Consider the following 23,672-nt stretch of genomic DNA (forward strand, 5'->3'; position numbering starts at 1 on the left):
TATGATTGTATTGGTCAAGGGATGGGAAAAAAAATTCTCTCCCTGTTTTCTCGATCAGGGTATAGTGTGGGATAGTAGGGTGGCGGGTTGGGGAGCGTGGACAGAGCAGGGAGGGAGAAACAAAAAGAGTGAAAAAAGTCAATTAGTCCCATAGTACTTAGGAGCAGTAATTCGTATAATAATTTGTTATCTGATTAGCATCCTCTATTTCAATGTATTCAATTCCATAAACTCCACATCGATTAGTGCAACATACAGCGACCATTGAGAAAGGATCCATCACATCATCCACAATGTGGAGGTGGAAAGCTGCAGATGTAAAATAAAGACATAATTGAAAATAATATGGTAAAAATTTTGAATAACCTTTTTATTCCAAAGTAATGGTTTCGCATGAGTCTATACAAGTTCTAAGAGGAGCTGTGTTGGCCACATGCACAAGGAATCCCTCAAAACAGCAGTTTGAGTGTTATTCCAGTTCTACAGCTTACATAGTGCAGTACTGCAGATTCCAGATTGATAACAGCAATAAGGTGTTTTCAGTATTTTGCTCACTACTAGCCTGGAGGTGATGAACACATTATCTGAGTAAACTTATACTGCATTATGCATCTTTTCATTTGAATTAAGTTGAATTTGAAAATGTTGTGGTAAAATGAAACAAAATTCAGTATTAACACATTTTTTTATGTTTTAGCGTTATATTAAAAGGCCCCCCTCCTCGCTCAGAATTTCCTGAGGGTCAACATAAAATTCAGTATACTGTTTTTGACAGGGCTGGAAACAAGGCTTCATGCAGCTTTACAATTAAAGTGCAGGGTAAGTCTTTTTTGATAATTCTATATGCATTTTTACTAATTGAGGGTTACTGTGTTGTAACTAAAAATAGTACAAACGTAATACTTTTATTTTCTAGATTTTTTTCTTTTGCAACCTTTGTTGCCACTTTTAAGGTGGTAATTGTCTTATCCTCCTGAAAGGCATCAATTTAGGCATTTATAACAGGTCTTTGCACAGAACTTTGCGGTCCTCCAGTTCTGGCCCCTTGTGCATCATAGATTTCCTCGGCCTCACCATTGACAGCCATGACTTCAGCTGTCATGGGCACTAAGTTCTGGAATTACCTCCCTACTCCTCTCTGCTTCTCTACCTCTCTGTCCTTCCAAATGCTCTTTAAAACCTACCTCTTTGAACAAGCTTTTGGTCACTTGTCCTAATATGTGGCTCGGAGTCAAATTTTGCCTGATAATGCTTTTGTGAAGCCGCTTGGGATGTTTAACCACATTGGATGGGCTATATAAATGTGAGTTCTTGTTGTAATTTACAAAGAAATTTTTTTCCCAATCTGGAAGATTTTTCACTCTGGTTACCAAAGAGAAATGCTGAGACTTGTAAAGAAAAAATTAACTTCAAAAATGGATGTGCGACATCAGATATGCATTACTTTTTGCAGCCATTTTCTAATTTTCCTTTACATGTGATTCCCCTAAGTGTGGGAAAGGCCGGCAGATGAATGGTCTCTGGGTTTCTGCCAATACCAGTCTGAGAGGAGTTACAGAAGAGCAGTGCACAGTCATTCTCACTCACTGCTATTGGAAGCACCTAGCTTTTCTGTGACAGACTTACTACAATTGGTAATTCACTGTTCAAATGATCTGGACACAGCAGTCAGTTCCTGCCAATCTGTAGAAGCTCGCTGCTTCCTCCTTGAATGAAGGTCCAACCAGTTTTCATCACTGACCACCTTTCTCCATCTGGCCAAACTTGTTCTCTCATTGAACAACTTCAGACCAGGTAAGGATGGCAGATTTCTTCCCTTAAAGGATATTGGTGAACCAGATGGGTTTTTACAACAATCGGCAATGGTTTCATGATTATCATTAGACTTTTAATTCCAGATTTTTATTGAATTCAAATTTCACCATCTGCAGTGGTGGGATTCAAACCTGGGTCCCCAGAGCATTACCCTGAGTGTCTCTGGAATACCAGTCCAGTGACAATATCACTATGCCTCTGACTCAGACCTCACAGATGCCTCTTCCCCAGCAGTCCTCTGAGTGCCAGGGAGCTCGTCTGAACCTGCCTCCTGCTGCAGACATGTGTCTGTGCAGTGACCACCAGATTGTGAACCAGAGCCTGCTCTAGATCTAGGTACCATTGAGGTGGTGTGTCTCTGCGCTGGTGGAGGGTATGGGTAAACGCTGTGATGGGCCTTTCAGGCTGCTTATTTCCAGCTCTTCAATGGAGGAGGTGTCCTTTTGGCTGGAGGTGAGGACCTGGATGGAGCTGAGGGACTGGCTGGCTGAGGGTATCGTTCACTTGACAGAGCTCCCTGTGAACCAAAGTACAGATAATATACTATTCATGGTAGCAGAGTCAAAAGCAGGAGAGGGAGCACTCACATTTGTGTTGAGAGAGGGAGGATGTGGTGCAGGATACTCACGAGGGTGTTTGCTGCCGACCCCACTATCACCACAGGCATGGTCCATGTCCTCACCAGCTAGCGTGATGGCACGCTCCTCAAAGTGAGTAAGGAGCCTAATGTGGGTCACTCCATCCCCAGTCTGTGACATCTCCTTGCTGTTGTGAGCAGGCTTTTCCTGCATGAAAACAGATGGAGAGTGTGAGCAAGACCCATGGCTCTGCATGGAATGTTTGTGTGGTGAGTGGAGCCATGGACGGGATGAGGATGCGAGCCCGAGAGGATATGAGCCTGATGGAGATGTGAGGGTGTGTGTGAGAGTTAGTGGTGTTGTCCCTTGAGGTGTGAGATCCCTGTGGATGTGTGATGGGTTTGTGAGTGTGCGAGTCGAGAGTGATGAGAAGAGTGACTTACCTTGGTGAAGCAGATGAGACCATTTGTCCTCTTGTGGCACTGGGCGGTCATCCTATTTTATAGGGCATTGGAACTGACCACCGCTGCCACTGGTCCCATGTTGGATTAGTGATGCTGCTGCCCATCCTGCGGCCAGAGCTGAGGTAGAGGATATCACAGTGGCCCTCCACTCCATCCAAAAGGCACTTGAGAGACACGTCATTAAACCGGGGGAGCTCCAGTCTTCTTGCCTTTCAGGGCCATGAGTTCTTTGCAGCAATCGTGGTCTGGAGGCAATGAGAGATGTGCACACAGCTGCACTTTAAATATGGTGCACGGCGTGATGAGGCAGTGAGGTGATGGCATGGCGGGCAAATGAGAACCTGTCCGCCATCGAAACGGCATGTTTCCCGGGAATGCGGTGGGATTGGGATGATATGGCGTCAGAAGCCGCCATTGCAGCCGGTGGGTAAAATGTCATTTCTCCTGCTCACTACTTCACTTAGTGCAAATCTGGGATGATTCTGCCCCGAGTATGACACCAAACCATAAGAAGATATTAGGCCAGATGACCAAAAGTTTGGTCAAAGAAGTAGGTTTTAAGGAATGTCTTAAAGGTGGAAAGCACGGTAGAGAAAGGAGTTGGGCACCTGACTCACATTGAGCCCAAAACATTCAGATAGCCAAGGGGGAAGTGAAAAGATGCATAGTTCACCTACATTGTTGTAACCCTTCATTATTTTAAAAATACCTCTTTTTATAAAGCTTCCCAATGGAACTGAACAGTGTCAACCACCTGTGAATATGAATAGCAGGTTTGATCACAGTTCAAATATTCACATCCTAATTTGACTTCAAAACTGAGAAGCAGAAGTCTATGAAATAAATCATGGCAAAGTATACTTACATCGTTAATGCAACACAGTTTTGTTTACAGAAGTTGAAATGCTGCAAATAAGTTGTTCATATAGTTATTTTGTATTCTAAAGATTCTAAAAGCAGCTAAATGTAATGTATTTCTATGAAAACTGTACTTTGAATTATGTTTGTTATCAGTTAGACGCTGTGGGAAGCTCACTCCACCAGATAATGGCTCCATGAGATGCTCCAGTGATGGGGATAACTATGGGGCAACCTGTGAATTTTCTTGCATGGGTGGCTATGAACTGCGAGGAAGCAAAGCAAGCGTTTGTCAGTACAACAGTATCTGGTCAGTGCCTGTACCAGTCTGTGCACGTAAGTGTGTTTGAGAGATGCATTTTACATTATTAAAGTTCTTGTAGGAATCAACATTGTAACTGGGGTGGGGTGTGTGTGTGTGTACTTTTACCTGTCTAGAACAATAATAAGAACAATACATTACACTGCTAAGCAATCTTAAGATGCTATGTGCTTATAAACTTTTCATTAAACTTGGCCACGTTCCAACCTTCAGAGCTCCTTCACCAAACAATCATTAAAATGAGACTGATCTTTGAGCCTGTATTTACTAAATAATATTTATCCTTTAACAAGAAGAGAAGTATCTCCATTTGATTGACAGTTGATCCAAACATTTGTTTCAATTATGTCGTAGCTTTAAAGGAATATATACTGTGCATTAGAAGCCAAATAAAACATTGAACGCAGTGCATAGCATAATGCTTCTGCACTTATAAAATAACACAACCTCTTAATTATGTGAGCAATACTAGAGCTGATCCATTAGCAATATATTAAAATCTGTCCGCAATGCTCTGGTACCACACTGTGATGACATCACAATTTTAATTGATTAAAATAAGTAGTCAAGTCACAGTTCTATCTATGCAGACTCAAAATGAATTTTCATATTCTTCCAGCTGTAATTTTTCTCAAAAACTAGAAACTGTTCAAAATGTTCAAACTATGGCTTTGCAGGTAATGGCAGATAAGCATACAAAACAGAAGAACAACTTGCTTTGAATTAATGACTTGTGTTGCCATGGGCTATCACAAAGCAGTCCACAGCCAATGAATTATTTTTGAAGTGTCCTCAGTCTATTTCAGTAGAATGAGAGCCAGTTTATGAACAAGCAGGCCTTGCAAATGAAATAACTTGTTCATCTATTTTTTGGTGGTATAGGCCAGGGCAGCATATGATTAAAATTAATGATTAAATTTTATTTTTAAAAATCAACCTTTGGGTTATTTTTATTAGGATTTGGAAGGTTAGAAGCCTGGGCATGCAGTTGATACTTTCCCTGCAGTTATGATTCTGTGCCTCTCTTTTCCTGGACGTGTGCAGACTGTAGAATTTCACAACATGCACCAGGATAAAAAGAAAGACCTTGCATTTGTATTTCCTTAGAGATGTCTCTCCTTATGCTGCAACAGGATTTCTGAGGTTTAATAATGCTTCACATATTCAGTTGCTTTATTCAGGTGAACTTTCACAAACTATTATAGTGCTAATGGGCTGGATTTTACAGCCCTCTGCAGGTGTGTTTGAAGGCAGGGTGGGGCTCATAAAATGGATCACATGGCCTGCCTGCTGCATTCCTGCCCGCCCCCTGACCTTTCTCCCATTTTTACGGGGGAGGTGGAGGTATCAGGTGCCCGCTTGCCCTTGAGCCTATTGAGGCCCTTAAGTGGCCAATTGATGGCCACTTAAGTGCCTCATCCTGTGCCTGCTGGTATTTTACCAGCTGAAGGTGGAGACCAAGCAGGTAGCTCAGCAGCTTTTACTGGGTGAGCTGGTGTCAGGCAAGAAGCGGGGTGGACCTCCTTTGGCATCCCCCCAACAAGGTCATACCCCGCCCTTTAACCCTGCCCTTGCCCCCGCCTCCGCCCCTCAAACCCAGTGCCCCGCCTCCCTTACTCCACTGACTGGGACCTGCCAGTCAGCTCCCCCGATACCCCAGGCTTGCCTTCAGTCTGGCTTCCTTAAGCTCCTCTACTTCAGGTTATGGGTGTAGTCCCAGCAATGGCCACAGCTTGAACCTGGCGCTGCTGGGACTACAGAGCTGCCGGTCAATCGGATTGGCTGGCAGCTGTTTAAGGTGGGGCTTCTTTTCCAGGTGAGGGTGGAAATCTCGCCCCGAGCCAATTAACATCCCTTCAAGCATAAAATGGCTATGGTGCAGCCGGCTTTTTTGTGGGTGGGCTCTCAACTGACTTTTTAGTTGGGGGATTGGGTTGAGGAACGTAGCGTCCTATAAAATCCAGCTCAATGTTTACTTCAAAGAGAGGAAGGGAATAGGCTTAAAAGCTTAGGTGAAATTCCAGATTTATACTTTGAGCAAATTTTATCATTTTAACTTCAAAGTTCTCACATAATTGCTTTGTATGATGGGTTGTGAATATATCAAGGTTCCTTTTGCTAAAATAGCTGGATGTTTATATGCTGTGAATGATCCTCGAAAATAATTAAATTATTTTAAGGCAACTGAAAAACTCCAGTGTCCCTTGTGGAGATCTCCTGTTGGAGAATTGCGCATGTTACACCCCTATTCAAAAAAGGATGTAATGATAAGCCCGGCAACTACAGGTCAGTCAGTTTAATCTCGGTGGTGGAGAAGCTTCTAGAAACAATAGTTTGGGACCAAATTAATAGTCACTTTTCAAATGTCGATTAATTAAGGAAAACCAGCATGGGTTTGTTAAGGGTAAATTTTGTTTAACTAACTTGCTGTTGATGTGGTAGACATGAATTTTCAAAAGACGTTTGATAAGGTGTCGTGCAACAGACTTGTGAGCAAAATTAGAGCTCATGGGAAAAAAAGGGACAGTAGCAACATGGATACAAAATTGGTGAAGTGACAGGAATACAAGGAATGGTGGTAAACAGTTGTCTTTTAGTCTGGGGGAAGGTTTATAGTGGAATTCCCCAGTGCTTGGTATTAGGATTCCTGCTTTTCCTGATGCATATTAGTGACCTTGACCTTGGTGTAAGGGCACAATTTCAAAATTTGCAAATGATACAAAACTTGCAAGTATGGTGAACCACGAGGAGGATAGTATAGAGCTTCAAAAGGACACAGACAGATTGATGGAATGGGTGCAAAAGTGCAGATGAAATTTAATGCAGAGAAGAGTGAAGTGATTCATTTTGGTAGGAAGAACTGGGACCGGGATTGGCACTAGCTGAATTGCTCATTCAGAGAGCTGGTGCAGACACAACAGGCTGAATGGCCTCTTTCTGTGCTGCAACAATTCTGTGAAAGCAGAGAGAAAATAAAAAATAAAGGTTACAATTCTAAAGGGGGTGCAAGAGCAGAGGGTCCTGGGTATATACATGCGTAAATCATTGAAGGTGGCAGGACAGATTGAGAGGGCGGTTAATAAAGCATACGGCACCTGGCCCGTTATCAATAGGGGCATGGAGCAGAAAAACAAGGAAGTTATGTTAAACCTGTATAAAACACTGTTTTGGTCTCAACTGGAATATTGTGTCCAGTTCTGGGTACCATAATTTAGGAAGGATATGGAAGCATTAGAGAGGGGTGCAGAAAAGATTCCCGAGAATTGACATGACGAGCCGGATGGCTTCCTTCTGTGCTGCAACCGTGCTATATTTCATTGCAAATTCTTTTTCCACCAGTGCTTCCCCCGCACTACATTCTGCCAAATTCTGAAAATCCTGCATTTACCTGCCTAATGCTGTCAAATGGCATCACTGCCTCCTGCTCCAAGCTGCTACAGCTCATCCTCTCCTGAGATACCAAACCACAAGATTCCCAAACACTGCAGAGCCTCAGCCTCACCTGTTTAGCAATCAAGACTACCCCAGAAATTCAAATCTCGATTCTGCAATACTGGCAAACTCCAGGAGTTCTCTCCCAAATGTCAACAAAGCTAAGCTAAGGAACTTTCCTCCTGCACTGCTAAATCTCAGAACATTTCGCCCTGCTACTCAACAATAGCAATGGCAACAACTTGCATTTTTATAAAGTCTCTGATGGAGAAAAGGGCTTCCTTTCCAAAGGACTTCATAGCATTGAGATCAAAAGAATGGATGCTGTGCCAATGATGAGGAGATTAGGAGGGGAGATGAAAATTTAGTCAAAGAGGCATGGTTTAAGGAAGATTTTAAAGGAGGAAAGTGAAGTAGCAGGTGGGAGGCTTTAGGGAGGGAATTCCAGAGCATATCAGCTGGAGTGGCTGAATGCACTCTAAAAGATGAGTGAAGCAGTGCAGAATCAGCGGCCACAGGAAGCAAGCAGAAAGCTGCAATACAGTGATCATTCAGTAGCTTTGGAGCAGAATCCAAAGCAGGGTAGGATTGTTAAACATGAATAAGCAATAAGCATGATTAGATCAGAGCTAGCTCAGTATAGTGAAGTGGAGGTGCATAGATTGAGGCCTTAGAGGAGGCCACGGGGAAAATGGAGGCAGTCCAACAGAAAACAGTCTCAGTACAAAACAGAGGCCCAGCTGGAGGTGAAAGTGTAGCAGACAGTACAGCAGAGATATAAACTTAAGCCCAGGAGAACATGAATTTTTTGCCCAGGACTGAACAGCAAAGTACAGTAGCACAGTATAAGTTGAGAAGCCAATGATGCATGAAAGCAATTCAGTAACAGCAGGTGGGCAAGCTGTGGAATTAATGTTTTGGCTACACCCCTTTGTAAAAACACTCAATGTTAATTCTTCTGGCCTTTCCACAAATGCTGCTTTACCTTCTGAGGTTGTCTAGCATTTTCAATTTTTGTTTGAATTCCTGTATCTGATTCTGTTACTTTGAATGGAAGAGATTTAGTGGCAGGCAGAGTTATAGCCTCTTAGACTTTCACGTCATCCAGAAGAACAGCACATTCTTGATGGCAGAAGCATGCACAATATCAAATATGAATGAAGTTCCAGCCGTTGAAAAGAGCATTATAAAAACAGACAAAAGAACAGGCTAGTGAATGGGCAGCGCGCTTTGTGCAAGTCGCTTATAGGTTGAACACATAAATTGAGCCGAAATGTAGTCATTATTCAAAGCAACTAGGGGTCTTAAGCTGTGACAGGAAGTAGGGTGAAGGGCAAAGGTTGGGGCAATGGATGGAGATGGAAAGGAGTGGGAACTACCTTCAATCTAGAACCAGCCCACACCATTCTTTGCTCCTGAATATTCCTACCCTCACTGCTACTGCTGCTAAATGCTAAGTACCTATCTCTATGATACTTGGGCTGGATTTTACACTCTCCTGCCAGCAGGTCTGAAGACAGTGGGGAGCATGTAAAATCCAGCCTTTCCCCTACCCATCCACACTGACCTGTTTGAAATTCTCTGGGGGGTAGCGGGAGAGCCATCAAGCAGCCTGCCCGCCCTTGTGCCTATTAAGGCTCTTGAGTGGCTACTCATTTCACCTCCGCTGATATTTACCCATAGGGGGCATGGGTGGGTGGACAGTGGGCAGGAGTCCTTCTTTTCAGGACCCCTTGGCTCATTAGAGGCATCAATCTAAAGGTGATCCCGCCTTTAACCCTCCCCCCAGCCACTTGAACCTGGTCCCCCACCTCCCTCAACAAGACCTCTGACCCTGGACTTAGCTACAATCCTCAGTATAGTGGGACTGCCTGTAGTCCCAGCGGTGGCCACAACTCCTGGGGCTGGCGCAACTGAGGCTATAAAGCTGCCAACCATCTGATTGGCTGGGAGCTCTCTAAGGCAGGATTTCCTCCTGAGCCAGGGGCAGAAGTCTCTCCTTAAAGTGGTTAACATTGCTTCAAGTGCTATTATTTGCTGCAGGGCAGCCTTGGGTTTGGGGCCGGGAGCTCCCCCCCCACCACCAACATTACTATTACCGTAAAGTAGACCCTTGATAACAAATGCTTGATATTTATTTACTATATTGTGCCTTATAAAATACTGATACACAAACCCATGTAACAGGTGGGTTGTTTTTGTAGTTCACCTTCAAATCTTATGCATGGTTCCTCTTGACATTTTAGCCATGAACATTAATGTGGGTGTTACTACGGCAACAGCACTTTTGGAACAGTTCTATGAGAAGCGTCGATTGCTGATCATATCTACTCCTTCTGGTGCCAATCACTACTACAGATTTCAGCTCGGGATAATTCAGGTAATGTTCTCCTAAAACCAGCAATATCAGAACTACCAGCAATTACAGTGACTAAGAACATCACAAAAGTATGACCGCTGTTTGGAGGAATTTTTCGGTTCAATTTATGTATTGTTAACATGTTAGTATGTTTCTCCCTTTTTACCCATCCCCTAATGCCACATACCATGTTTCCAGCTTTCAACTAATGCTGTCCTGTAAGCAGCCATTGAGCATTTTGAGTGTATCCCTCAACTCCACTGTGCAGGCTGACATCAGGAGCTCACTGTCTTGCCAACTGCAGGCCTGGATCTTTGTCCCATCATTTGGAGACACTGTTGCGAGACACTGTTACTGTTCTTCTGTGTACTATCCATCATCAACAACGGGCTTTCAAAATTTGACATTGATTTGACCAATGTATTCAATTGTTTGCTTGAAAATTCCACATCAGCATTCTTAAACTTGTGTAAATACAAATGTTTGGCATACAAGCAAAGATTTTATTACTTTGTTAACATGCTACTTCACCTTCCCCCTCATGTCACAATTTTGTTCTTGTGAAATTGATTAGCTCCATTGAGAAGAGAAAGTAAATCTCCTTTAAGCAGAGCCCTCCATGTTTATGGCACTTTTGTTATCTTTGTGCATTACAGTACCGCAGATGCCGCAAGGAATACTTGAGTCAGTAGACTTTCATTGACAATAAATTCTTATTGCAATATTGAATGATATTAAATGTGCAAACGCATTCAGAGTGTGTGTCAGTAATCATTAGGTACAAGACTCAGACACTGGGCTCAATTTCCCCCTCAGTGCACCAAATGCGCCTGTGGGCATGAAAAACAGCGTTTTAGCCAATGGCTGCAATGGCAGGTTTTCATGCCGTATCGTCTGCTTCCCCCCGCGTTAATTATGCACACACAGGAAACACGCCAGATCATGGGCGGGTGGCCTCTGATTCGTTCGCCCCACCGTGAGCAAACCGCTTCCACACTCCAGGCACCACATTTAAAAAGCACCCGTGCACAGTTTTCTTAACGTCTGCAGCCCAGGACTGCTCCGCAGAAGACATGACTCCCAAAGGGAAGAAGCGCGCTGCTCTGAAATTCAGTGATGCCTTACTGGAACGCCTGCTGGACACAGTTGAGGCCCGCCGCGATGTCCTCCACCCCCGTGATGGCTGGAGAAGGTCCACCAACCTCACCAGTCTGGCTTGGGAGGTGGTGGCAGCGGTGGTCAGTGCCAATGCAGCACAGAAGCGATCAGCCACCCAGTGCAAAAAGAGAATGAATGATCTCATCCACACCGCCAGGGTAAGTCAACCATCTCATCATTCTCAACTCACACAACTCACAAGCCTATCAGACATTCACAGGGATCTCACACACTAACAGCTCAAGGGACATTACCATTCACTCCCTCATACATACCTTCATATCTCCATCTGGGCTCATCTCCTCTGGAGCTTGTGTCTTCATCCCATCCATTGCTCCACTCACCACCCACACGTGCCAGACATCCTTATCGTCTGCCCTGGCATGTGCCCTGCTCACTCTCTGCATCTGTCTTTATGCAAGGCATGATTGTACACAATCGGAGGGAGAGGTCCGAGACCAGGGGTGAAATGCCAGAACTCAAGGTTCTCACTGCCTTCAAGAACAGTGGCAGTGAGCTGGCTGGAGAGGATGTGGACCATGCGTGTGGTGACGGTGAGATCAGTAGCAAACACCCACGTGAGGACCTTGCACCAGCTCATCCCTCAGACAGCGATACTGTGAGTGCATTGTCCTGTTTTACGGCTGTCTGCCATGCACTAATGATCTCTACTTTCTTTTGTAGGCACCTCTGCCAAGCACCCAAGGCCCTCAACCAGCCAGGCCCTGAGTTTGAGCCCCAATAACACTTCAGATGAGGAACCTGAGGACAGCACTGTTCAAGACCAGTCACAGCGCTTACCGATACCCTCCACCAGCACAGAGACACACACCTCGGTGGGTCCTAGTTCTAGAGCAGCCCCTGGGTCACAACCTGGTGAGCACAGCACACAATTGAGACCACAGCAGGTGGAGGCAGGGACATCCGAGGTCACCGGCACTCAGAGGATCATTGGAGGCCCGGAATCTGCAGAGCACGAGTCAGATGACGAGCCTTCGGACTCAGTCCTAAATCAGTTGGTGAAGCTGCAGTGACAGACATGGGAATATCAGGATAGGATGTCAGCTCCATTCCTCAGATTGCATCAGGTTATGGAGGAGTCTGTCTGCCTTCAGTCTGAGGTGATAGCACCTGCATGCCAACGCACCGAGGTCAATTCTGGTAGAATGGCAGACAGCATCGAGATCTTGGTCCAGGACATCATGGCCGAGCGCCATGCATCCTCTATGGAGAGAGTGGCGACTCTCGTGGAGAGGCTCCTCCAGGAAACCAATCAGGGCTTCCTGGGGATGCACTCTGACCAGCAAACCCTCACATCAGCATTGACCTCAGCTGGTCTTTGCCAATGTGGGAGATGGTCTGGGCACCAAGTTTCCTAGCTTGGTGCCCATCCATCCATGGTGAGCAGGAAGGGCCGAAGCGACCTCACGCCGGCGCAGCAGCTGCCTATCATCTCTGTGGGCACCTCTCAGGGCGCTCCGGATGAGGGCGGCAGCTCCTCTGCCAGTGACCGTTGCATCTGGTGAGGCTGCAACGACTGGGGAGATGCCGGCTGTGGAACTGGCAGCTCCCTCCCAGGCGGGGCCAGGCACCAATATTTGACAGAGCAGACTCGTGACCCCTCTTATCCTGCCCGTGGATGAGGTTTATACAAATGTGTCCTACCCGCCTGCCCGTTGCACCCATGCGCCGATCCGAAGATCACACAGGCGCCAAAAAATCGCCATCGATTGTCACCTCAAGGGCCTTAAGTGGCCAGTTAATTAATGGCGGGCGCACATCGGAGATCAACGCACGCCTGCCCAACGAAATATCGCGATAGCACGCGGTGATGTTGGGATGCTCGCCCATCGTCACCGCGTGTCATTTTACGTGTGGATGTGTGGGGCCCGCCCCTGCACGCCAACAGGAAAATTGTGCCCATGAGTTCAAATACAGCTCTAAGTTTTAACTAGAAAGTGAATAGTGTGGGATGTATTTTGTCAACGTGATCTGTTAGTGAGCTTGTTGTTTCTAGAGCAGTAACTTTTGAGGCCAGGGGAAGAAAGCGTTGCCATCGCTGGTCTTGACAAAGAATTCTGCTTGCTGAAAATAAATTCTGGTTTATGTCTGTTCTTGGCAGGTACTGCTCATTCTTGCCAACCAAACTTGTACTGTACCACTGATGAGCAGTAGTTATCTCTCCATCTAATGCTAGAAGGACACTTAAAGGTTTGCTGTGACCAAAGGTGATAAGAGGGAGGCATATAATGGAGAAAACTAGCACATACTATAAGACAGTCAGTTCAGTGTGTTGGGTTGCATTGGCAGGACAAGAGGTCAATGAGCAGGAAGCAAAATACATGGAAAAGTAATGAGGAGGTACATGACAATATTTGTATTTTTTTCAGTGGTTTTTCCCCACATTTGGTTTTCAGAAATCAGACATTACAATCAAATATTGCAAGTAGAAACAAGTAAACCAGCAACATTTAACAATTAATGGTCTAGTATGAACACTTTTTAATTTAAATTTTAACTTTTGTTTTAGCCAAAAGAGAAAAAAAAGTCCTTTTTTTTTAATACTGATGTAGTACTGGCGTATAAGCTCATTTGGTATTTACGGAAGGATACATTGCTATAGTGCAGTGATTCAACACACTTCAAGTCTGAGGCAGAGATGGGGTTAGATTGAGCATGTGGACTCTTCAACCCCTTCCAGGTAAATGGGTCACTCTTTAGTGTAAATCATCTAAAAGGGTATGTTATGGGGTTTAAGAGACAAAGGGAACCTTCTGTATAGATTTCCAGGGGAATTCTTTCTTGGTTCTGGATGGACCCTTGCATCATTACAGTGTTGGACTTTGAAACGTGAATTTTGATTTTAATTTATAGAATGTAGGACCATTGACGAGGCCGGCATTTATTGTCCATCCCTAATTGTCCTTGAGAGGGTGATGGCGAGCTGCCTTCTTGAACCGTGTAGTCCACGTGGTGTAGGTACACCCACAGTGCTGTGAGGAAGGGAATTCCTAGGGTTTTAATTCTGGGCTAGGAGTCATGTGAGCAGAGGTTAAGACAGATGTCAAACTATCTGGACATAAACACAGTGAGACCTGGGAGATTTTCACTGGCAGGTGCCAGCTGTATAGTTTCCCATCCAAATAGGGAAGTTGAGCAGAAGTGGGAATCTGCCTGTGGGAACCCAAAGGAACAACCTCCTGCACTCATGGTTGGCAGAGGAGTTAGGAGGGCTTCTTAGTCAGGAGAAGAGAAGCTTGGGTCGGGAGAGTCCCAAGTTTCCTTGTGGGACTTGGATAAGCATGTTATGCTGCTCCTTGTCCACAAGGAAACTAAAAGAAACAATATCCATTTACCTTTTTGGTGGCCTGTACTCCTCTTGGTGATAGGTTGGCCAAGTTGGAAACCACAATGTCTTCCCCACACAGGTCTTTGCCCTGATGACATAATTGGAGCCAGAACTGTATATTTAATGAGTACTCCACCTACCCATCTGACAGGTCTCCCTCTTTCCTCTTCAGAAGACCAGTTTAGGATTGCAAGCCACAGGATGGCAGCAGCGTTAGTGTGACCAAGCTGCATTAGCCATTTTAACTGCCTGCCCACCTGGTTCTTGCTGGGTTGCAATTAGTCAGGACATCACATGATCAAGCCTCCAGGAATACCTCCAAGAATTGGCAACCCCATTCCACCAGTACATCAGATACTGATGAGCTGCTAACAGGCCCCTACCCACACGCCAGTTATTCAAATATTAGCAGTTGCAGTACACAGAAGGAGGGTTCCTAGACAGTGGACTGCAGGACATTAATCCCTGCAACTAAAGCAAAGTACTGTTTTGCAGACACTGGAATCTGAAATAAAAACAGAAAATTTTGGTCAAGCAGCATCTGTGGAGAGAAACAGAGTTAATCACCCAGATTTTTGTGGAGTCAGGCCAAGTTGGAAGGGCATTAAAAATGGTGTGAGGGACCCGATTCCAGGATTCCTTCACTCATTTCCATTTTTGTCACTGAGAGATAAGGGTGTGGATAAAGAGCCCACATGCAGCACTCCGATCTTTGCTGGCATCATTGCAGGAGTGAGCATTTCAAGCCCCCCACAGTTTTGATGTAGTCGGGCCCATTTTGTTAGGAGATGTGGCTCATGGTGAACCATGAGGGAACCCTATTCTTGAGTCGGAAAACAAGAAAATTAGGCATTTGACATTCCCTTTGAAAAATGTTGCCTGTCTTACCTTCTCATAAAGCTGTCAATCAATCAATCAATTACAGGCAGTGAAAGTCCCGTTGGAAGAAATCTTCAATCCACTTCACACCTCTTAATCGTTCTAAATAAACACACAGACATTGAAAAAAGTTCTTGGAAGAAATATCAGATTATTACAAGGTAATAAAGATATCAATCACACAAGGATAGCACTCCTCTTCAAGCTGTGTAAAAAGACTCCTGCTGAGCTCAGTCTATTAGCCATTCTTGGAGCTCAGACTAAACATTCATAATGAGGCCCTCTGACAACTGTATCAGCAAAAGCAGGTAAAGCATTTGGCCAAACATCTGTTTTTCCAGATTGCTCATAATGAGGGAGCATGGGAAATATGAGGGAACATGAAACGGACATGGGAGAAATGAGGAGGCATGGAGGGTTCAAATGGTGTAAGGGGGATGGGGGTTAAGCAGTGAATGGGGTAAGGTGTAGGGGCTAGAAGGCCTAACAGTCATGAATACAAATGGGCCAGTTTCTCCGTAAATGGAGGCGAGCCTTCCAGCCTACCAGGCTCAGCATCCGCCTGCCTCCATTGCCACCTCGCTAGCCTCCATAGGTGGAAGCTTAGTCTGTACCCCCTTCATGCCTTGCCGACATGAAAATAAGGCGGGCAGGCTCCTCCAAAATGGAGAAGGGCTTGTGGAGTTGGGAAAATTCCCAACTCCCTATTCCAGTCTCCTTGGACAAAATCCAGTCCAATGTTTTGTTGGGGGAGAGATCAAGTGCACTCATCAGGACTGATTCGCAAGAATACCAAATCTCAAAGGGAACATGGATTTATACTGCATGGGAGGGCGGAAAATGAAATGGAAGGATATCCCTTTCTCCATGGAAAAGGACCCTGGGATGGTAATGAACTAAAAAAACCAATAAACAGTAAATGAATTGAAATCACATGGTGGTGGCAGGGCTGCAGAATTAGGCACAATTCCTGGTGAGGGTGAAGAAAGGAAGGAACACTGCAGGTGATCCTGCTAATCCTGGGATAGTTAACTCAATAGTCATTTTGAAGATATAAACACCTGTAAATAAAGGGTAACTGATGAAAGTCCCTAAGGTGTCCCTAATTTACAGCCTTCTCTGTACTATAATCTGGACCAGCTAGGAGCTGCTGTTATATTTTTAACATTTATGCATCAACCATGATAATGTTTCACTTAGGAATGTTTTATAAGACAATTGACCTTTGAAATGAATAAATAACTTGAAACTGTTGCATTTTACATCAAAATATATTTGGTCTCGGGATGTGGGTGAAGCTGGAAATACCACAACATTTGCCTTCCTAATCACTTGATGTACTTGCACACTAACTTTTTTGTGAATCGTGAACCAGGATACTCGGATTCCTCTGACGCATCGAATTCTGCGATCTCTCTCCATTTAAATAGTACATTGCTTTTTTATTTTTCCTGCCCAAGTGGACAAGTTCACATTTCCCCATATTAAACTCCATCTGCCAAATTTCTGCCTATTCACTTAACCTGTCTCTAACCCTTTGCAGGCTCTCTACCTCCTCCTGACAACTTACTTTCCTTGTTACCCTGAGAGGGTGGCAGTAGATTGCTCTCTTGAAAAAATGAACTTGTGAGCATAAACATATTAGAATTTCAAGATGAATTTTGAGTTGTATATATTGAAACATACTTCATATGATTCTTTGCAGCAAGCTATATGTGGCTTTGACTTGAGACATGTGACAGTCATAGAACTAGTTGGTGTTTACCCCGTGCTAGTAGGGAGAATAAGAGAAAGATTCTTGTCACCGTTACTTGTTTTGCAGCTGAGGTAAGACACAATTGCAAAGTTGTTTCTGTACTTTTTGAATAAAGTTGTGTGCCAAGTTTAAAATAGTTGCCTAATCTGAAGAACGCTTGAAATATATGATGCTGCTCTTGCAAACTTTAAACAACACAGCGACTTGATGTTTAAGAAATGCCACAAGTTAAGGAAGGGCAAGAAAAAAATTCAGGCTTTATTCTTGGACAGTTATATAAATATAATGCTTTTTCTATTAAGACCATAAAGAAGTAGGAGCAGAGGTAGGCCATTTGGCCCATCGAGTCTGCTCTGCTATTCAATGAGATCATGGCTGATCTGATAATCCTCAACCATGTTTCAATAAGGTCGCCTCTCATTCTTCTAAAATCCAATGAGTACAAGCTCAACCAACTCAACCTCCCCTCATAAGAAAATCCCTCCATACCAGGGATCAACCTACTGAACCTTCTCTGGACTGCCTTCAACGCCACTATATCTTTCTTTAGATAAGGGGACCAAAACTCAGGCTACCCTAGGTGTGGTCTAATTAGTGCCTTGTATAGTTTTAGCAACACTTCCCTATTTTTATACTCCATTCTCTTTGAAATAAAGGTCAACATTCCATTTGGTTCCCCATTACCTACTGAACTTTCTGGGATTCATGCACGAGGACCCCCAAATCCTTCTGTGATGCAGCTTTCTACAGTCTTTCTCCATTTAAATAATATTCAGCTCCTCTATTCTTGCTGCCAAAGTGCATAAACTCACATTTTCCCACATTATATTCCACCTGCCAAGTTTTTGCCCACTTACTTAACCTGTCTATATCTCTCTGTAGACTCTTTGTGTCATCCCCACCACTTGCCTTCCCACCTATTTTTGCGTCACCCTCAAACTTGGCGATAGTATATTCACTTCCCTTATCCAATTTATTAATATACATTGTAAATAATTGTGGCCCTAGCACCGATCCCTGTGGCACTCCACTAATAGGTTGCCATCCTGAAAATACCCCCCTTATCCTAACTCTCTGTCTTTTATTAGTTAGCCAATCCTCTATCCATGCTAATATACTACCCCCAACACCATGGACTCTTATTGGAAATCCAAATATATTACATCTACTGGTTTCTCCTTATCTACCATGCTTGTTACCCCCTCAAAGAATTCTAATAAATTTGTCAGGCATGATTTCCCCTTCATGAAGCCATGCTGAGTCTTCTTGAGTGTATTATGCATTTCTAAATGCTCTGCTATGACATCCTTTACAATAGACTCTAACATTTTCCCAAAACGGATGTTAAGCTAACTGGCCTATAGTTACCTGTTTTTTTTTGTCTCCCTCCCTTTTTGAATAAGGGCGTTACATTGGCAGTTTTCCAATCCTCCAGGATTTCTCCAGAATCTAAGGATTCTTGGAAGATTATTACCATTGCATCCACTATCTGTGCAGCTACTTCCTTTAATATCCTAGGATGCAACCCATCAGGCCCAGGGGACTTAACGGTCTTTAGCCCCATTAGTTTCCCTAGTACTTTTTTCTCTAGTGATAGTTATTGTATTTATTTCCTCCCTCACTTTTGTCACCTAATTATTTAGTATTTTTGGAATGCTATTAGTGTCTCTACTGTGAAGACTGATGCAAAGTGTTTATTCAACCCCTCTGCCATTTCCTGGTTCCCCATTATTATTTCCCCAGCCTAATTCTCTGAGGGGCCTATGTTCACTTTGGCCTCTCGCTTCCTTTTTTATATATTTAAAGAAGCTCTTCCTCTCCGTTTTTATGTTACTTGCTAGTTTACCCTCAAAGTTTATTTTCTCCCTCTTTATTATCTTTTTGGTCATCTTTTGTTGGTTTTTAAAACATTCCCAATCCTCCGGTTTACCACTAATCTTTGCCATGTTGTATGTTTTTTCTTTCAATTTAATACTATCCTAACTTGCTTGGTTAATCGTGGTTGGTATACCCCTTCCTCGAATCCATCTTCCTCACTGGGATATATGTTTGTTGTGAGTCGTGAACAATTTTCATAAACGTCTTCCGTTGTTTATTAACTGTCTTTTCTGCTAAACTCCTTTCCCAGTCCGCTCCAGCCAACTCTGCCCTCATTCCTTTGTAATTACCCTTATTTAAATTTAGCACAGTTGTTTCTGACCCAAGTTTCTCACTCTCAAACTAAATGCTAAATTGTACCATGTTATGGTCACTGTTTCCTAGGGGATCTTTTACCCTGAGATCATTTATTAAACCTGCCTCATTACATATTATCAGAACCAAAATAGCCTGATCCCTGGTTGGATCCACAATATATTGTTCTAGGAAACTGTCCTGAATACACTCTATGAATTCTTACTTGTGGCTACCTCTGCCAATTTAATTTTCTCAATCTACATGAAGATTAAAATGACCATGATTAATGTACTGCCTTTTTTACATGCCCTCATTATCTCCTGATTTATTCTCTGTCCTACAGTATAGCCACTGTTAGGGAGCCAATAGACTACTCCCACCAGTGTCGTCTTCCCCTTGTTATTTCTTACCTCTACCCATATGAATTCCACATCTTCCGATCCAAGATAATTTCTTGCTATCGTAGTTATTCCATCTCGTACTAATAAAGCTATCCCACCACCCTTTCCTTCCTGCCTGTCCTTTCAAAAAGTCATATACACCTGAATATTAAGTTCCCAGCTTTGATCACATTGTAAGCATAATGGCTAGAAGATCATACCCATCAACCTCTATTTGTGCCATTAATTCATTTATTTTGTTCTGAATACTGCGTGCATTTAAGTAAAGAGCCATTCATTTTACCTTTTCACCATTTTTTTTCTCCTTTGATGCTTTTGCTGCTGTTTTTTTATGTTTGTACGCTCTGTCCCTTCCTGTCACACTTTGGGTACCATTACCGAAATAGCTGCCCTGCAATGCTGCCATATCCTTTTGCTTTGTAAGCCTATGTATCCCCTCTCCATAACCCTACCCCTGCTCTATTTGCTTTAAAGCCCTATCTATAGCCTTAGTTTATTTAGTTGTAATAAATGTGTTTGTTCCACATTTGTTATGTACACTCCTAAGAGGGCACACATACTTCTTTCATCTTTTCCCCTCTTGTCTCCAAGAGTCAGGGAAGTGTGTGCTCCCGGACTGTTATCCATGCTGCTGCTGGCTGATTTCTAGGAGCTACTCAATTACACTCCATAAAAAAAAACTCTAACCATGCCAACTTTATGACTCCTCTTCTTCCTTACTTTCTACAATATGGAGACCAGAACCATGTGCAGCATTCTAAGCACGATCCAACTAAGTCTCCACACAAGTCCAACATGATATTCCCACTCCCCAACTCCATCCTTTTAGAAATGAATCCCAGTGCACGGTCAGTTTTTCCCATGGCCTCCTTAACTTCTGTCACAACTCCCAGTGACCTACATATGAACAAACCTAAATATGAATTCCGAGCAGGAGTATGCCACTCGGCCCTTTGAGCCTGTACTGCCTTTCAATGAGATCATGACTGATCTGATTGTAATCTCAACTCCACATTCCCGCCTACCAACTCCACATTCCCGCCTACCCCTGATAACCTTGCTTATCAAGAACCTCTGCCTTAAAAATATTCAAAAACCCTCCTTCCACCTGAGAACCAAAAGTAAGTCTGTCAATGCCTCCAGACTAAAGTTGCTTCTTCAGGATCCTGCCAAAGGTCCTGCCAAACCTGCTGAGATATTTCCATTTTTTTTTGTTTTAAGGCAGGCATATGTGAATACTTGTACTTTCATTTTCTCGATCAGGCTTTTCTTTGATGCATTTTATTATTGGTTGGCAGGCTGCTGCTTCGGATTTCACAGTCGAACTTCAACATGGTTCTTGTTGACAAGTATGGTATGGACAAGGAGCGCTATCCTTTCCCAGTCACTGCTGCTGAGCTCTTCACATTGATTGACACATTTTCCTTGAGAAAAGAAGAAGTCAAGTTGCAGGCTGCAAGTGGTCAGTCATGCAATTCATCCTAAAGCTCAAGATGACTCTTCAGTGGAACAACTGCAGTTTTCTAAGGTCCATCTTCAAGCTATAATCTGAAATATTGAAAGTGCTATTAATATATAAAAAGTAACATGTTCTGAAACTTTTCTGTTTAGTTTCTGAGACCTTTGCTAAAGTGCAGCACATAGTTTTATTATGATAAATATGTAAAGTATTGTGCATGATGTAATTTATACCCCTCTTACATTAAACTGTACCACAGGAGCAGAGTTTGAAAATAGTATACCTGGAAAGATGTACCTAGGTTTGGAAATACGCCAGAATTGTTCATCCTATTGTTTTCACATACTTCAAAAATAATAGATTGTATGTTAGTGCAATAATGAGCATTTAATATTGTTGTTATTGCCAACAAATGCCACTTCTTCTTTGTCACTCTCAATCCTTTCTGTATTCGTCAGGTCAATCCAATGCCTTCGATCAAAAAGATGTACTGTTGATATGAGGATCTATTTTCTAAATGTTGGTCATTTTATGCTGACATATCATCATACAGAAAATGGAGATCCAGATTTTCTGGGTACTTTGGGTGGTTTTAAAGCCAGGTGACATAATTCAATGTAGGCTTAAGACAAGTATAATTATTTTATGCTGGGTGTTGGAGGGAAGGAATAAATATAATGAGCACATGAACTGCAAGTCTGAATTTTAAAATGGCAGATGCCTGTTGCTAAACAATCCAATACAACTTTTTACAGACAAATCTTATTGTATTGCATTATATTAGTTCTTTCTTCTGCATGTGCACATTAGAAATGGATGCAAATGCAATATTTATATGGGAGAAATAATATGTTGTAATTGGCACAAATCTAGTCACATTCTATGTATGTGTGTATGTATGTGTAGAAGTATCCATTCAATAAAAGAATTATAAATTGACAATTTTCTCGAAATTGTTGCAGTTGTACTTGGAAAGTTCACAATTCACAAGCTCAAGGTTCATACTTCAAGGGTTCAAATATATATGAAACAGAATTGAAGACCTAGCTTGGAAAGAGAATATTCACTTATCTAATGTACTGTCTGTTGTGCTTGTGTGGATCCTTCACAGAATTGTACTTTAGATCAAAGTCATGAAAGGACTAGACACTTGTCCAAAATTCCCTAGAGAAAAGCCTTCATGGTGCTCATGGAGGCTTTGAACAGTGATGTACTGGAGCTGTATGGAGCAGAATTGCTGGTATTGCATTAGTGTCGTAAGCAACTTGACTTGGCCAACACCATATTCCATTAAAATGCCTGATCTAACTGAATGATATTATGTCCTAAGATGAATCATCTTCAGCTGCTTTATCAATGACATTCCTCCATCTTCAGATCAGAAATGTGGATGTTTGCAAATGATTGCATCATGTTCAGTACCATTTCCGACTTTTCAGATCATAGAGGGTCTTAACTTCCAAGCTCCCCAGCGTCGTATTGGGGGAGTACCCCAAAGATGCGCTGGGCAATCTCCTTCGGAAGTTCACAGGTAAGGTTTGCACGGCAATTGCTCAGAAGTGCCCACGGGACTCTTCCGTCCCCCGCCCCCCCAGGCCCGACACTCACCCCCACTCCCTCCCAGGCCCAACACAACCCAAACCAAGGCTTGATCCTACCACCCACCCTGTAACTGAGGCCTGACGCTCCCCCCAGGCCTGATCTAACCCGAGGCTCGACTCACATTGCGAGGCCCAACATCATCCCACCCAGGCCCGACATGACCTGACTCAAGGCGCAAAACCCTCCCCCTCTCCTCCCACCATCCCCTGAGCCCTGACTCGACCTGAGGCCCAGCCCTGCTCTGACCCCATAGCAACCGACCTCTGACCCAGCGATCACTGACCACCCGACCTCTGATCCCCTGACCTCCGAATCCCCCCATCTCCGAAGCCTATCCACTTACTTTAGACACTTAGCTTCTCCCTGACCTGTCAAGGACCTTTAAATTTCAATGGACCTTTAAACCTACCTGGTTTTTGGCAGCTAGTGCCATAAAAAAGGGGGGCATGACCTCCTTCCCTCCCACTCAGCTGCACTTTGACACTGGGCCCCGGGGACACACTGCACTGCTTGGATCTCTTCTGGCCTGAGTTGGAAGGTTGGGTGAGACAGGCTGGGAAAATATTCAGGTAAGAAATTGGGGACGGAGTGGCAATCCGATGCTGATTGCCACTCTGAGGAAGTTCAGGTCCAGAACCACTGAAACACAGAACTGTTACAGCACAAAAGAAGGTGATTCAGCCTGTTGTGTCTGCACTGGCTCTCCGAAAGATAAATTCTCCCACCTTCTCCCTGTAGCCCTCTACGTTAGTTCTTTTCAGATAATAATCCAATTTCCTCTTCAATGGCTCGATTGAACCTGCCTCCACCACGCACTCAGACAATGCATTCCATATACTAACCACTCGCTGTGTGAAAAAGTTTCTCCTCATGTTTCCATTGTTTCATTTGCCAATAACCTTAACTCTATGCCCTTATTCTCGATCCTTCCCAATAGGAACAGTTTTTCCCTATCTGTTCAGACCCTTCATGATTTTGAATACCTCTATCAATCCTCTCTCAACCTTATCTTCTCCAAGGAAAAGAACTTCGCTTTCTACATAACAGAAGCAGCCTATGTCCAAA

At 43.6% G+C, this 23,672-nt stretch overlaps 1 protein-coding gene across 3 annotated transcripts in view; it reads left to right on the top strand.

Moving 5' to 3' along the window:
- The window catches only part of srpx (sushi-repeat containing protein X-linked), an 87,767-nt gene extending 65,820 nt beyond the window's left edge, over positions 1–21,947 (top strand). For 2 of the 3 annotated variants that reach the window (XM_078559768.1, XM_078559767.1), the window contains 5 exons: positions 698–819; positions 3,872–4,051; positions 9,716–9,849; positions 16,920–17,041; positions 20,845–21,947. In XM_078559768.1, the coding sequence (XP_078415894.1) occupies positions 698–819; positions 3,872–4,051; positions 9,716–9,849; positions 16,920–17,041; positions 20,845–21,031 (745 nt within the window). In that variant the 3' untranslated portion in view covers positions 21,032–21,947. The remainder of the gene's footprint in view (positions 1–697; positions 820–3,871; positions 4,052–9,715; positions 9,850–16,919; positions 17,042–20,844) is intronic. The other variant, XM_078559766.1, reaches the window with a different exon arrangement.
- The last annotated feature ends 1,725 nt before the right edge of the window (positions 21,948–23,672 follow it).

Source organism: Cetorhinus maximus, chromosome 16 (assembly GCF_964194155.1).
Source record: "Cetorhinus maximus chromosome 16, sCetMax3.hap1.1, whole genome shotgun sequence".
In the NCBI taxonomy this organism is placed as follows: Eukaryota; Metazoa; Chordata; class Chondrichthyes; order Lamniformes; family Cetorhinidae; genus Cetorhinus; species Cetorhinus maximus.